This window comes from Typopeltis vanoorti, chromosome 16 (assembly GCF_054136105.1).
Source record: "Typopeltis vanoorti isolate ZY-2024b chromosome 16, IOZ_Tvanoo_1.0, whole genome shotgun sequence".
Lineage (NCBI taxonomy): Eukaryota > Metazoa > Arthropoda > Arachnida > Uropygi > Thelyphonidae > Typopeltis > Typopeltis vanoorti.
The window spans coordinates 58057308-58073256 of NC_143564.1; the positions used below are offsets into that span (position 1 = coordinate 58057308).

The window sequence follows — 15949 nt, forward strand, 5'->3', positions numbered from 1 at the left end:
TTTGGTAGGATATTGACTCAAGGGCATGTACAAACAAAAGATTAAAATTAAAAGTTTTATTTTCCATACAGTCTAAAAGATCAGTTAGGTTTGTTTACGAGTACCCTTAGGAAAGCAAAATATCTGATTAGATTCCATTCACCAATTAAGAGTCACAAAACAGGATTGGTGAAGGAGATAAAATTTCTGACTAACATGCAGAAAAAATCAATTACTGTGTTGTCGAAACTTTTCAGCAGAAATAACTTGTTTATGTTAACACCATCGGTGATAAACAAGGAAAATAAAACCTGTTTGCATAAACAAAAATGCCAATCTGAAACTGCATAAAAAAAAGAAAGATATGCCTGATTAGCAAACAAATACCAGTTGAATTCCTACATATTAACTGAAAATCTACATGCAGACCTTGTAGGGTACGTCCGCCCTGCAAAATATTCTGTTATCGTGTGACCTGAATCTAAACTGTCAATACCATCACAAGTATTTCAGTGTTATGATCTGGAATTGGTACCTGTCTTGATTTATAGACTTGATTGTTCGAAATCAAGTCTATCATTTCATTTTGATAGAGAGAGAGAGAGAGAGAGAGAGAGAGAGAGAGAGAGAGAGACTTAATCGCTGAGAAACTTTCAACATGACTGTAAAACTTGAAGAATTTGGATTGATTTTTTGTATGTCATTTACTTTCAACTTTTGTAAACTCACTGGTCCATTTATTTTATTTAATATATCGCATAACTGCTAACACGTAGTCATTTTCTTTAAAATTTCGAAATCCTATAAAACTTTTAATTCTCAGAAAGCACACAGTCGTGTGTGTGTTTCTTAGATGAAGGTTGTAGTTCCTTGGGGAAAACATTGCGAGAAAGATTATTTTAAAGATTGAATAGATGTCAATAAGCAGGTAGGTTGAGAAAAGTGCATAAATTATGGCAGCTAGAAAGGAAGCGGTTAATTATTCCTATTAAATGTATTAATATTATTCCTATTAATTATGTGTCTTCTTTTGGACGGTAATTCTGTTTTGCGCTATGAAACCCCTAGTTTTTGGTATGCGTGCCATATACGTATGAGACCGACTAACACCTTCCTTCAAATAAAAAAACCTCTAGAAATGTTCTTCGCATCCTTGTTGGGATTCGAATCCAACTTTCACCATACGAGAAAGGAAGCGGACATTGTAATCGTGTCATTGAAGCTGACAAGGTTGTTCTTACTCAAATACGAATGGCAAGAAGTTCAGTGTTTAAGACATTGATTATGGAAGATCTTAAAGTTTGAAATGTTTTGAGAACCACGGAGTTTCTCAAATGAAGAAAAAGAATAAACTGTACTGTCATCAACAAAAACCAGGGATATGATTTGAGGGTCATTGGAAGGTCATTAATGTGTGGGATGAAGACAGTAGCTGAAAGTACGAGCCCTGGGATACTCAGTTTCACGTTGACGAGAAAATCCGAAGAGAGGTCGCTGTCCAACGTGACACGGTTTGAATGATCAGACAGGAAAATAAACCACAAAATGTTGAGAATTTCTGATGAACTAGGGTTGTGGGTGCAAGGAAGATAAGATAAGATACATATATCTTATAAAAGTTCTTTGTGTGTGTGTGTGTGTGTGTGTGTGTGTGTGTGTGTGTGTGTGTGTGTGTGTGTGTGTGTGTGTGTGTGTGTGTGTGTGTGTGTGTGTGTGTGTGTGCTTTTCTTATAATATCACTCTCATTTCAATTAAATTCTTTTCTGTTTAGTTTTAGTGAAAATGATAGTATTTCCCATCGTTCCATATTCGTTAAATTGTTCCTTAACACCTAAATTTGCCTTTCTGTCAAACGTGGAATTTTTAAAATGCTCTTTATGGCACTTCATAATGCAAACTGAAATCAGATTTCAAAATTCAGAACTAGCAAAGCGACGTTCTAAATTTATTCAATTATTTATTTTTGCTGTGACGAAAAACTCTTTACTAACAGGAAATTCCTGTTAGTAAAGAGTTTCGTCGTTTCATAGTTGGCTTAATCGCTTGTATTGTGTTCTTTTCCTTGTTTTATCACTTTTTGTCTATTATTTAAAGACTATGATTAGTTATTTTGTGTCTCACTTTCTGTTACCTCATTTTCAGTTTCTCTTCTATATGTGACCCAAATGAGTCGTAGGATTTTATACGGGTTACGACACATATAACATAAAAACGCCAGTATTCCAAAAAGAATACTGACATAAGGTACCCGGAAGGATATTTCAGTCAACTAATAAAAATTCTGTAAAATGTTTTGACAAGTAAGCCGAATGAAAAATCAATTTGATTTTCCATTGATTAATTATGATTAGAGGGAAAAATTAGCTGTCGTCTAGGTAGTTAGCTGAGTGGCTATATCTTCGCTTTGCCTCTAATAGGGTGTGAGTTATAATTAAATTTTTGAAACATAAATGAATATCACAAGAAGAAGTCAGCTAATAAATAATCGTCCATTGACCAAACATGATTTTCTCAATTTGGCTTTGATTTGCCGCTCTAAACATTTCAGAAAATCATTATTCTTTGGAAATGAGATCAAACTTTGAGCATGTTAGACAGATTTTCAGTATTATTTTTCTCGAATCATTCTGTTATGGGCTATATAATATGGAAATGGCTGTGACAATGCAGAACAGTATTTAAAGAGAACTCCGTCAATATAAATAGAGTAATAACTAATGTGAAGTAGCTTCACACTATGGAGTCTCCGTTATCAAACCAACAAATTATGAGTTCAAATCCAACTGAGGCATGGATGTTTTATGAATATCTTTAGGTACGTGAAGTTTATCATCCAGTTTGAGATCATTATCCTGTCCCTGCTTATTGAGAATAATAGCAGAATGGTAGTCACATCGTTGCTTGAAAATTCCCAGGTTTCTTCTCTAGAGAAGGTTTTCAGATTATCTAACACTTAGCCCATCCTAACAAAGTTCTACAATCTATCGTTCATGAGATTCACTTAAAAAAATGATACATTTTCACGAGTACGATACTGTCTTTCAGGTACTCAAACGTCATACTCATGCGTCCATCAGACGCATATGTGGCGCCATCTATTGCCCCATATTAACCTTTAAAACTATTACATTATCCATCTATGCCTGCACTATAATTTTAAAATAAACTGCTAGAAGGTAGCTTAGATTTGTCAGCAACTTTTTATGCAAATACTATTCAGCTATAGTACATTTCTATAGTGTCGTAGATGAGCCTACGATATAAAACATGGAACTGTTTAATCCACTTCAGGCCTCCAATAAACAGGCTGGTAGTTTTACAGCAGGCAATGAAATTCACCTATCATATAAAAACTTTCACTACCATCCATGCATATCAGGATTCGAAGACCAACTGTCATAATCTTGGATTATGACAGTTGGTCAACTTGTAGTAATGATAGGACTAGGCGTAGTGCATGGTTACCAGTTGCATAACATAATAACATAAAAATAACATTTTATGTCATTAACCTATTTGAATTCAAATAGGTTAATGACAGCCTCGATCGATCCAATAAAGGTGCTCCCAGAGCCTATGTAATATTATTATGGGAAGGCCCAGCACACAAAATTATGCCACTGATGTCAATGGAAATTCATCTTCTGAAATGTATTTCTTTTATTCTCTAGGGAAAGTGCCTGTGATGCTCTAGCATGATGAGCATTAGATTTTGTATCATATCCGTTGATCAGGGAGATTGTATTAACATCAACGCACAATGTTTTCAACGGATATGTTTGGTTTTTACACCTAAACCGAAATTTATTTAAGAAACATCTTTAATGTTAGAATCATATTATTGAATGAAAATCGGTGAATAATTATTGAACGGATTGAAGCAAGCAATGTTTTGTGTTGCAGTAAATGATATCCTAATAAATTCATTAAAAAAACTGACTAATCCTATAGCCGGGAGGAAGAACATGAGGAGACATTGTTTTTTTTTCTGAAAGAAGCAGATAACTTAACAGGACAAAATGTATGTTTTCTTATGAAACTTGTTTTTAAATACAATAATCTCAAAGTAGGAGGCAAAGCAAATCCGGCGGAAATTAGTCGCCACCTACATTAAACATGATTCTGTGCTCATGTAACCGCAATCTATCAGCTAGTTGAGTTAAACACCAGTTGCGTAGAAGAGAGATCACTACTGGAAAGACTGCAAGGAATACCTCAAATGTCAAATATAACATATTTTTCGCATAGTAAAAGTCCAATTTTCGGAGCACTGGCAAGCATGACAAGCCTGAGACATTTCGAAATCAGAGGGAGGGGTAAGAAAGAAATGAGAGAAGTTAAATTAAACATTGAATATTTTAAAACCTCACCCCACGAAAAAGGATTGTTGCGTAGGATCTCCCCATTATCGTAGTGATATAGATATTTCAATGTCTGTAAATTCAGAAGGATGCCATTTCTAGGATAGCAAGATTCTGAGATCAACCTTATTTACAAAGTATGATAAACTGTAAACAGTACAGTACATCTAGGCTGTTAAAGACTCAAATGTTTTCCTAAAACTTCACTGAATAGGATATTATTGGAGAAATAATATATATAGTACAGCAGCAAGTTGTGAAGTCATACTTCTAGAAGCGTAAGGTTAAGCCGTTTTGCTTTTTGGGGAGAAGAAAATTTTTCAAAGGCTACGTATCCTCCTCCTTCTCCATACTCACCAAATCTATCAAATATAAGATTTTTTTCCCCGCTGAACTGTATCATGGATACTGCTTACAGCGATAATTTATGCATCATTTTCTAATTAAAAAGTATTCCTTTTCATTTCATCAGAATTAACAGTGATCATAATAATATAATAATAATCTGCAGACCGATTCTAAATGCTCACTACCTTCCGAAATTGGTTTTCGTAACCATAATATGAGGATGTCTTCAAAACTTAAATTTGACTTGAAAACACCCAGGTTTCCTAGTGGAAACCCTGCTACCTCCATATGAAATCGACTAACTCGCCTTCAGTAGAGCTACTTAGAATGATATATGTATATTTTTCAAATGAAGATAAATGTATAAATGGCCTGCTGATATGTGATCAAATAATTCGATCGAATATTAGTAGTGAATATAAGTAGTGAATAAAATAGCTGCTATGACAGCTTTAATTTGTCACCTCCTGGCAATTCGTATTTGGAGATATCATTAGCTCATCTATCAGGTTTAGCAACTTTATCCGTTTTGTGCATCACGCAATGCCGCATGTAGCTGGAAGGGAAAATCGTGTTATGATTGTCATTACTTGATCTGATTCGCTTTCATTCATGATGAATTTCATCATCAATTTGCCACAGTGACAAATATAAAGAAATACGATTCTTCTAATCATCATTACTGAAGACTAGTATTTTAGCACACATTTCGATATTTGATTTTTGAGTTAAATATGATTCATCCTTTCAGATTTTTATCTGCAAGCATAAAGTTAAAGATTTATTCCAAAAATTATAAATTGATAATATTGTAACGGTCTTTCAAAACAGCGGGGAATGATTATAATCTTTAGCAGCAAACCATGTTTCAGCCAAACTCATTAGCGAACTATAATAACACATAATGCAATAAATAAACTTTTTTATTGTAGTTCAAAGTCTAGAAAGGAATATTAATATTTTACATCTGTTTAAGGTGAGTAGTTCCCTTTCGTTTTGGGGACTAGTTCGTGTCGAAATAGTTCCTGAAATGAATAGTATTTTGTTAAGTTAGTGTTTCTAATTATTCATGTTAAGCAGAATTCACAAGTATTCACCAAGTAAAAACAGACAGTTAGCTTTACAAATAACCATAAAGAAGTTAAAGTATTTCTGTTTCTGATTATCTGTATATTTGCGAAAAATTACTGAAAAAAAATACGACTATAGAAATGAGCTAGATGAACTTAATCAAAATTCATCTAGCTCATTCGGTCTCGTTTGTCCAGTTTACTTATTCCTTTTGTCCTTTCCTAGATCTCGTTTTTTCACATTTTAAGAATTCTTCTCTGGTTCCGGTCATAAATTTCTCAGTGATAAAGTTTAACTTGAAGGAGGTTTATAACTGCAGCTATTATAATTATAAAAAAACTTCAGTTTAATGATATAATAAATAACTTCAGTTTTCAATGATATAATAAATGACTGCTTCAGTTTTTAATGGTAGTCGTTAATTTTTATATATTTTTTAAAAGTTATTTTATCTAACAATTTACAGAAATTGTTGTAACGCGGCAGAAATTAACGAATGAAATAAGTATAGATAGACTACTAAATAAACCCATTTCGATATAGGATTGGAGTTATAAAACGTCTTTGTGAATATAAACGATAGAAGAAACAGAAAACAGACAACATATCAAATGTTTAGAGTAAAATAAGAAAGAAATAGATAGTGCGTATTAGCATAATAACCAGATTAATGCCAAAGTGTCTTGGTAGCCAAGACCATAGAATGCATATGGATTATCCAATATGGATTTATTTGTTTTGTGAGGGACTGACCTAAGTTTTCCAGATTTCCCTTCCATATGAAACGAAATAACTCACCAGCAAAAGATTGGCTTTTTTGATTTCATCGTATTTCAGAAATTGTAGCTTTATTAATCAAGGAGTAAGTGCTGTTTAAGTGATTACGCTGGAAACACTTCTCATTGAGCTCTACACTGTTTATACGATGGTTTAACAGAAATAGCCGTTACGTTAAGGGGATAATACATCCCTCATTATTTTTAAAGCCGAATAAGACTTTAAAATTCGGCTTATTCTTCTTTAAAAATAATGAGGGATGTATTATCCCCTTAACCTAATTTACGTCGCCTAAAAAATAGCCTCTTGGCTCTTTATTGTAGAAATAGCCGTTATTTTGTCATTTCTCATCCATATTTTGCCTTAGCGTATACAAGCAAATGCTGCGTGTGAAGTATCATCATGACTGAACTACTGTTACAGAAATTAACTAACTTCACATGGATTGCTCTTGCTCTCCAATTCTCTTCATAGGATGTGGATAAATGCTGCATATGATGGCGAGCAACACTCCCCAGATATGTTCTAACATTTATTAAGGACTCGTCAGTGTCATCTCGTCTGGTGGAGATAACGAGAACTAATCCAATGGCAGAATTCAAAACGGCAGAATTCAGCGTCCGCATGCATGCATGCATGGCATGTACTAACTCCGTTCTCATTTCAGATTTGGCCGTCGTCTCTCAAAAGCAATAACTTTAAACTGCGCAGTATGATACTTCTAAACAAAACATATGCATCAATAACGATTCATCTTAACGCTTTATTAAACTTAAGAGTAGAGAAATTAAAAACAATGACGTTAGCATTTATTTTGTTTTTACCGAAGATCAAACTTAATTGTGAAAACAAAATCACGATATTGTTTTTCGTATACTGTATTGTACAATTTTTATTGATATCAGTTGATTGTTATTTAAATTACTGTTAAGAGCAGAAAAACATTTCAATAACACATGTTCAGAATATGGAGAAAATGTACCTGTTAACTGATATACGAAATGACAAAAAATCTTTCAGATTTTTGTCATTTCGTTACATTTTCTCCATGTAACAAGTGTATTCAGGTGTGTCCTCTCACCAACTGGTGGGCGAATACACATAATTTTAAAACATAATACACTGTCCTAATGGTAGTCTTAATTTCCACTTCGTATGTGGTTACAATCAAACCAGAATAAGCCTATGGGGTATTATGAAAAACTGCAGCCACTCATATCTGTAAGTCTATTTCAAGAATGAAATGTTTCTTTGTTTCTTGAAAACAATAAATTACATATTTTTTTTCATTGTCGATTTATATATAGCTTATGAAATTCGTTAATACATTGAAAAATGCATTAGTGTCAATATGAAATTCACCAATCAGCGAGCTTGTCAAAGAACATCCTACTCAGTCTGCTGATATTTTAAACATAATTACTACTTTAAATACATATTTAAAGACACTCTAAATTTGCATCAAATATTATTTTTAAAAATTTAATTCTTACCGATATCACACAAACTAAAATACCGCACTAACTTTAATATATTCAATTAAATCATATTGGTGCATTCTGTAGTCTTTTATTCTTTAATTTATCTTTCACGTTTTCTTTTTCCATTTCTGCTTTTGGTCGATGTCTTTCATCTGATAACCCAAATGAGACCATACTCATACTTTCATATTTCACATTCATATATCTCATTATATTCTAGGCAGAGAATATTGACATTCTCAGAGTTGTTAATTAGAAGTTACTGCTGAATGAATTTTACACTTCACCTACCCATAGAGAGCTACTGAAGACTAAACGGCATTAAGGCATACACTTTAATGTAAACTCTAACTGGCATTTATAAGCGATATGCTACATTTTTCAGTATCGTTTTCCTAAATAAAATACTTGCATTTCAGTACAGTTCCAACCGATACGTAATATTATCAAACATAAATAAATTTTAGGTGAAAAAATTAAAGTGCACAAAATAAATAGCTTAGTTGTCAGTGCATATATTAAACTGCATGGATCAACTTGAAAAGCGAGCAAAAGTTATAATTTAAAGTTACGGATATCTGGTAGATTATGAGAGGATTCCAAAAAATTAACGAGTGTATGATTAATTATAAATCTCTAAATGATGTTGCCTTTCTCTTCTGAAAGGTACACGCGCATTTTTTCAGATGTGTATTTCAATATTGACAGTCATTGAGGGTTAACAGTTTTGAAACAAAAATTTCCAATGCCCGTAATAGGATTCGATTTAGATTGAAATTACAATAGTGCCATATGGTTTATATCAGCTGTATTGCACAGCAAGATTTATAAATATCATAGTTAGTGACTATTCACCGGTTTAAGAACAAGAATGGAAATAAGCTTTTGTTGGACCTAGATCCATGTGACAAGGTCCCAGGTCCTGAAACCCGAGTGGAGAACACGTGCCTGAGAGTTTTCGAAGCTGCGTCTTTCTACCAAAAAGATATGCTGAAAACAAGGCAATAGTCAATAATTTGAAAACAAAATAATTAAGAAAAGTAATGTCGATCTGTGTTCATTCATTTTTATAACTTTCAGTTTTATTTTTAAAGTTTCTAGATCTCAACATTTTTTTTTTTCAAATACAGACCTAAAAGAAAACTAGTTAGTGACCTTTGGTTTAGAGTATGTTAATGATAATGTTTATCATTGCCTATAACTATGAGTTAGCAAGTTGCTCATTGTTAACCTAGCATTCAACTTTTAGTTCCTTCAGCACACCATCTGAGGGTGAAACGCTTTGAAAACAGCAAATGTCGAATATTTGGCACAACAGTTTCATGAATAGTCTGTTGTGGCAGTTCACAAAACACCATCTTCGACCAAAAAGTGAGATCTGTTGTCAAACAGCTTCTGAAGCATTGGAACTGGTAACCGTAACAGCATTCACACTTTAACAGAACGTGACTTCCCGAAACTGCTTTTAATTAAAATGTGAGAACCTCTCCCAAAAGGCGTTTTAAGCACGTACAGAAGATACTGTAGTTTGATCTACTGCGTTATTCAACACTCGAGAATGAATTTATGAAATGTGTGAAAGACTTATCCAGATGGCTAGTAATTATATTGCTAGAATGTTAACTGCAATATACTAAAGAGTAAAAAAAAAAACGTATCTACCTTTACTTTGCCTACTTTTTTTGGCATATAATAAATATAAAAGGATCGGAAAACGTTTTCTTGTAATGTTTGTAGGTCCTCTCATTAAAAAAAAGTTTAGAAGAATCATCGATATATAATGTCTTTTCCTCCTTCCACTAGTCTCGGGACTTATCGCAAAGAAAATTGTGTGTGCAGATTTACCTGAGAAACATATAAACTTCCCCTTCACTTTCCTAACAACAAGATGATTGACCGAGTTTCTTAAATAAAATTTGCCCAGATTGCAGTTATAGTCGAACATCTCAGTCTACTTGAATAATTTTGTAAACCTTGGCCAGAATATTCTCAGTTATAACCTTATATGAGAAATAAAATCCTGAACGAAATATATAGCCCTTGACCTGAAAAACTACAGAAGGCAATAGTGCCTTTTGCAGTTTTTCGTGAATAAAAGAAGTATACATTTATAATCGATTTCTCATTCGTTGCAATTCATTTATCAAGAATCTCATTAAATAATCGAAATTATTTTCATAATGTGAAATAGCTTATAACAATGGTGAACGTGGTACAGGCCATTTTTCCTAAAAATCATTTTTAATATTTATGCCTTTAAAGGACGCAATGGTGCATGAAGATTAGCTTTCATTTTTCTTTCACTATGCAATATTGTAACATTTCAGTCTGTTTTATTTTTCCCAACTCTAAATTTAATGGACTTGTGCCATATGAATGCGAAACAAGCTGAATTCTTGGCAAAGTTCCAGAGATGTTTAGGTCATTTTTTTTACAAATGCAAACAGAGCATGAAACCTGATAAGTAGTTGATATCATATTAATGATGCCTAAGAGGGTGTGAGGTATGAATCGATTACTGTTATTATATTTGTATCATGCAATATACCAGAAGAAGAAAAAGCAACAGTTCCGAAAAAGAAACGTCGTGATGTTACTTCGTAAATATAAATCTCCGTTGAATGCTATGTTAGGGACCCTTTCTAGTAGGTCAATGTGCTGTGAGTGTGCTTTAGTAAAAGTAAGGCTACACTGAGCCTGCCTTATAAGACGTCTTTTAAGCTCTCAGTATTTTCGAAATTTAAACTTTCAGTAAACAAACGCTGTTTGCCTACTTATTGTATCGGCATAAAAGAGGAGAATTGAAATTTTAAATTGCTTAAACCAGAAATCGTCTTATACTCCGGTTATAAAATAAGAATATTTGAATTTGGCGATAGAGAATATCGTCAAGAGATTGTCTAGCTCCTGGAGTAATGTACTGTGTAGTGTAATTATGTTAGATGCATACTGTGCTCTAAAAAGCTTTTAGCATATTAATATATTTTATATATAAATATTGGTATTTAATGAATGTATTCAGTAGGACAAGCATGTAGTATTTCCCCACCCCCCATTTAACTCCTGATGAGACCATACTGGTGATCACGTGAATTATAATATACGAAAGAGAAGACTCGTATAAATGTAACAAATTTATCGATCGACTTGAACGGGAAAACATAGTTTGTAAATTATAGTAAAGAAAATGCCTAGGATGATTGACTGTGCCTACGTTCTATTAAAGTAAACGTAATGTTTGCAAGTATTAAATTTATTGTCGACTTATGAGCCCATTCGCTACATACGGTAACTGTAAAATAACAACAGGAGGAAGAGTCTTTATTATTCTTTTGTTTAATTAGTTTGAAACAAATTTTATTTAAATAAATGCAAATATGCTCAAATAATACGTATGTTTAAAGAACAAATAACAGATCTACTCTGCACTTAGCCTTAACTTGAATATATTATATATTAGAAATAATTGTTAAAAAAATTTTGCGATCCTCATTTAAGATATGCTGACTGTTTGCTAATATCTGCATTAAAGTGACTTTTCTTTTGTAATTACCATTTCGCCTCCTGGGAAGAGAAACTTTAAAAGTTTCTATAGCAAGAATTTGGCTGAGGATGATTGAACATTTTTAAATATATAATTTATAACTTTTTTGGGGGGGTTCGGCAGGATGAAACTCAGAAATATGATGCTTTTTTTATGAATTACTTATAAAAAAGACCTTATGTTTAGCATCAAAACCCAGCCATAACAAAAGTTGATAATGCCAAACTTCATTCGCTCTCCTACTAATAATAGCACAAAAGATGGTGAAATAGATAAGAATCTTCAAAGTTTCCTTAAACAGAGAACTTTAATATATTTTCTCAGCATGCATTCCCTCACCGAGTTTCAAAACAATTACCTAGCAGTTTCTCATTTATTATAGTGAAACCGTAGTAACTATGTTAATAAGTTGAATAGATCAATAGTTTAAGTAAACGGCAGAGGCAGCTAAAGCTGCTAGTGTTATTATGTGAATTTATCCATGTTCTGATACTCTTCAGTTATAAGTAATAGACAAGCAAAACTTGGTAGTAGTTTTTTCTTTTTTGTTAGTATCTATACAAAATATCAACGTCTATAAACAAAACGAAAGTAAAAAATCTTTCATGTATTTATGGATTTGTGCAACCTTAACTGGTAAGCTGTTTGTTTACTAGTTGCTTACTATAACACCTTTTTTTACAATTTAATTCCTACCCATGAAAGATTATAAACCTATAGTACATTACCACTGTGAGTTGGCTAAGGTTTTACTTTCTATTGTTTATTAATTTTTATATTTTTATTTATTGTTTATACGAGGGTGGTCTGAAGAGTTCTCGGCCTCGCCCATAGATGGAAACACTATCGGCAATATATTTTTTCCCAAGAAATGGATAAAATTGAGTATCGTGCGATTATAAATATTTTTGTAAAAGAATGTTTAATGCCAAAAGAAATTCATTTGAAGTTCATAAAAATTTATGGACATTCTTCTCCTTCGTTTTTGACAATTAAGAAATAGACTGCCGATTTTAAACATGGCCCACGTGAAGGACGTCCAAAAAAGCGGCATAACAACACCAGAAATCATTGATCAAGTGCATAATATGGTATTCGATGACCGGCAAGTCAAAGTTCGTGAAATTGCTGAGACTATAGGCATTTCAAAAGAACGTGTAGGATATATTTAGCATGAAGAAATGAAAAAGCTTTGCGCAAGATGGGTGCCACGCTTGCTCACAACAGATCAAAAACGTACTCGCATGAAAATATCTGAACAGTGCTTGGAGCATTTTAACAAGAATAAAACTGATTTTGTGCGACGATTTATTAGAATGGATGAAATTTGGATTCACATTACACACCAGAATCAAAACAGCAGTCAAAACAGTGGACAGAAGCCGATTGCTCAGCGCCGAAGAAGACAAATTCGGTTTCATCAGCAGGACGGGGCATGTCATCGGTGTTTTGGGATGCTAAAGGCATTTTGTTTATTAATTATCTTGAAAAGGTAAAATAATAACCGGGGAATATTATTCCGGTCTTTTAACCAGACTAGACTAAAAAACTCGTGAGAAAAGACCCAGTTTGCAGAAGAAAAAAATCATCTTCATCAGGACAATGCACCTGCCCACAAAGGTATTTTGGCAATGAGAAAATTAAGGGATCTGCACTATGAACTGTTGGACCATCCACCCTATTCCCCAGATTTGGCTCCCTCTGACTTCTGTCTCTTCCCAAAACTAAAACTCTTCCTTGCTGGTCAGTGTTTTTCTTCGAATCAAGAGGTGATTGCATCTGTAGAGGTGTATTTTGCAGATCTTATTGAGAACATATACAGGAAGGAGATAGTGGCGCTGGAGCATCGCTGGAATAAATGTATTAGTCTTAAGGGAGATTATGTTGAAAAATAAAAATAATTTTGAAATTATTAATTCGCTTTTTGATTATTAGGCCTTGAACTTTTCAGACCAATCCTCGTATAGTCCGGACACCCTGCTCTAGATACTAAACATGAACTTTTTCAAACAACTTCAGGCCTTCATTAAGCAGGGACATAGAAGAAATCCATCTTCTAAAGATAGTCACAAACATCCATACCCGAGGCGGGATTCGAACCCGTAGCATGTTGGTTGAGAGCAGATACGGATATTTGACTAACCATGCTGACAGAACCGAACCGATAGTAAGAGATCTAATATTTCATTAGTGATGATTTTCTCCTTAAATTAAGTCGAGCAGTGATAATGAAGCATTCATTCTTTTAAAGTTTGCCACTCATGTGCACAAGCTGACGGATTTGCATTTTTCTTGGGAGAGACCAGAGCTTGCTTCAAAAATTCATTACCACATTCATTATTACTCTACATATTATTTCGATGAATAGAGAAAGAACTAAATTTCAAAAAAACTCTTGAAAAATATTAAGGTATAATCGACATCTGCTAGATCTTTACTAAAGTCCAAACTATAAAAAACAAGTCCAATAAGTTACATTGGCAATAATGCGACTTCAATAGGATCTGTATATAGTTTCTTGGTCACTCTGTCCACTATGAAAGGGTGATCTTACTATCTTATCAATGTTCATGTTATGCTGTCATGCTGAAATAGGCCAGATTCTTTTTCTTTTCTTCTTTTTTTTTTAAATGGCGAATTCTTTTCTCGTTTTTTACTCCTATATGGCGTATTTTCTAATTCCTGCTCCTTTGTATATATATCCAGCAGGTACACAATCCATCTAGAAGATATATAGATCAAATGGCTGTGAATGCGGTTGGAATGATTTTAACGCTCCTGGGATTTCGTAACTTAGGTGTTCAATGACTGGTAGAGATATGCTTCGTTTGTATTTTTGTGAATTCTTGTAAACTTATCATACACCAGTAGTGTGAGTAGTCTTGAGTGGACTAAGATCAAGATATCATGCTCGAGAAACCTATTGTCCGAACTTTTTTACAAGCCACTTCCGCCGTCCAATAAGCAGGGTGGTGGTCCTGCATCCTCTACCACCAAAATCGACTCAAATAGAAGGATATTCCTCAAGAAGATGAGAAGAATTTTTAGCTTGTTCATAATGATAAATAACACTCTTTGTTCTTCACGTAGTACTGCGTGCATTTCAGTAGTACCTTAGAAATTTCTATCTTCGGCTTACAATAATGGTTAAAACTTTCACGAAGGATATTCATTGACAGAAATAGCTTTTCTGTGTAGCAATGATGGAATGTGCACTCGAGTTTCGCATTTTACAAAATAATTCAAGAATACCTCTTGCCTCATACAAAGCAAGAGGCTTAAGCTTTTCTTGTTTAAGCTGTTTAAGAAGTGAAAGATAAATCTTCCATATTGGTGAATCCATAGCACTCAGAAGCTATATAATATAGATATGAATCTGTGGCTTACATGTTACAACATTATTGATTGACTGATAAATGCTGTATATTATTCCTGTTCATTCTTCAATTTTGTTAATGCGTATCGTTTGTATCCTGTCTGGAACGTTTAGGATATTAATAAATATTAAATAAAATGATAAAAAAAGGAAAATAAGATATTAAACAAAATTACCATCATGCTGAAAACGATACAAAACTGCAAAAACAACACATTTTTGAGATATACGAAGTTTGCTAGAATTTCAAAAATTCTTTATAAAAAAGCATCATTAATTGCTTAAAATACATTGTTGAATATTTAAAGAAACATACTGTATTTCGGTTATTTTCCCGCTACCTGAGTCATTAATCTCTTTACACTTATTAGTGCAGTGACGCTTTGAGCAAAAGGTATGAATGAAGTGTAAATTACACAGTAGTCACAGAAAATTAATTGTGCTTCATGCCAGCAGACACCTAAAGCAACCAAGGTGATAACGCTAATATATATATATACAGTATATATATATATATATATATATATATATATATATATATATATATCGGAGTGATATATATATAAATCACTAAATCGGAGACAACATAGACTTTTTCATACGCATCAGATATTTCTGGTAAAATATTTCGAGAAAACCGGTGTGTTCAAAAGAGGCGCGGGATGTCAGCGTCCTTCTAATGTGATCCATGTATATTAATATACGATGCCCGTTTTCAGTTGTACGTAAACTTGGAATGTCACATTGCACTACGTTTATGATCCTAGAATATTAACATTATTTTATCTTATTAAGTCTAATATCAGATGATTAAGATTAATTAATAAGGAAGTGTACCATGTGCAAAAATCTACATGGCTCAAATATTTACGAGCCAGTTTTCTGTGACTCTTTCGATTGCCTTAATAAAAACTATAGATTAAAACATGGAAATTCCATTCTCAAGCTGAAAAGAACAATAAAAAAACCTTTTCCGAGAAGAAAAATAATAAAAATATTGGAATTCTTAAAA

The 15949-nt window shown here is 33.1% G+C and overlaps 1 protein-coding gene across 1 annotated transcript in view; it reads left to right on the forward strand.

The window, feature by feature from the left end:
• The window catches only part of LOC150098046 (equilibrative nucleobase transporter 1-like), a 69726-nt gene that overhangs the window by 14139 nt on the left and 39638 nt on the right, over positions 1-15949 (forward strand). The window contains exon 2 of the mRNA XM_090406665.1: positions 5621-5664. Within this exon, the coding sequence (XP_090262791.1) occupies positions 5621-5664 (44 nt within the window). The remainder of the gene's footprint in view (positions 1-5620; positions 5665-15949) is intronic.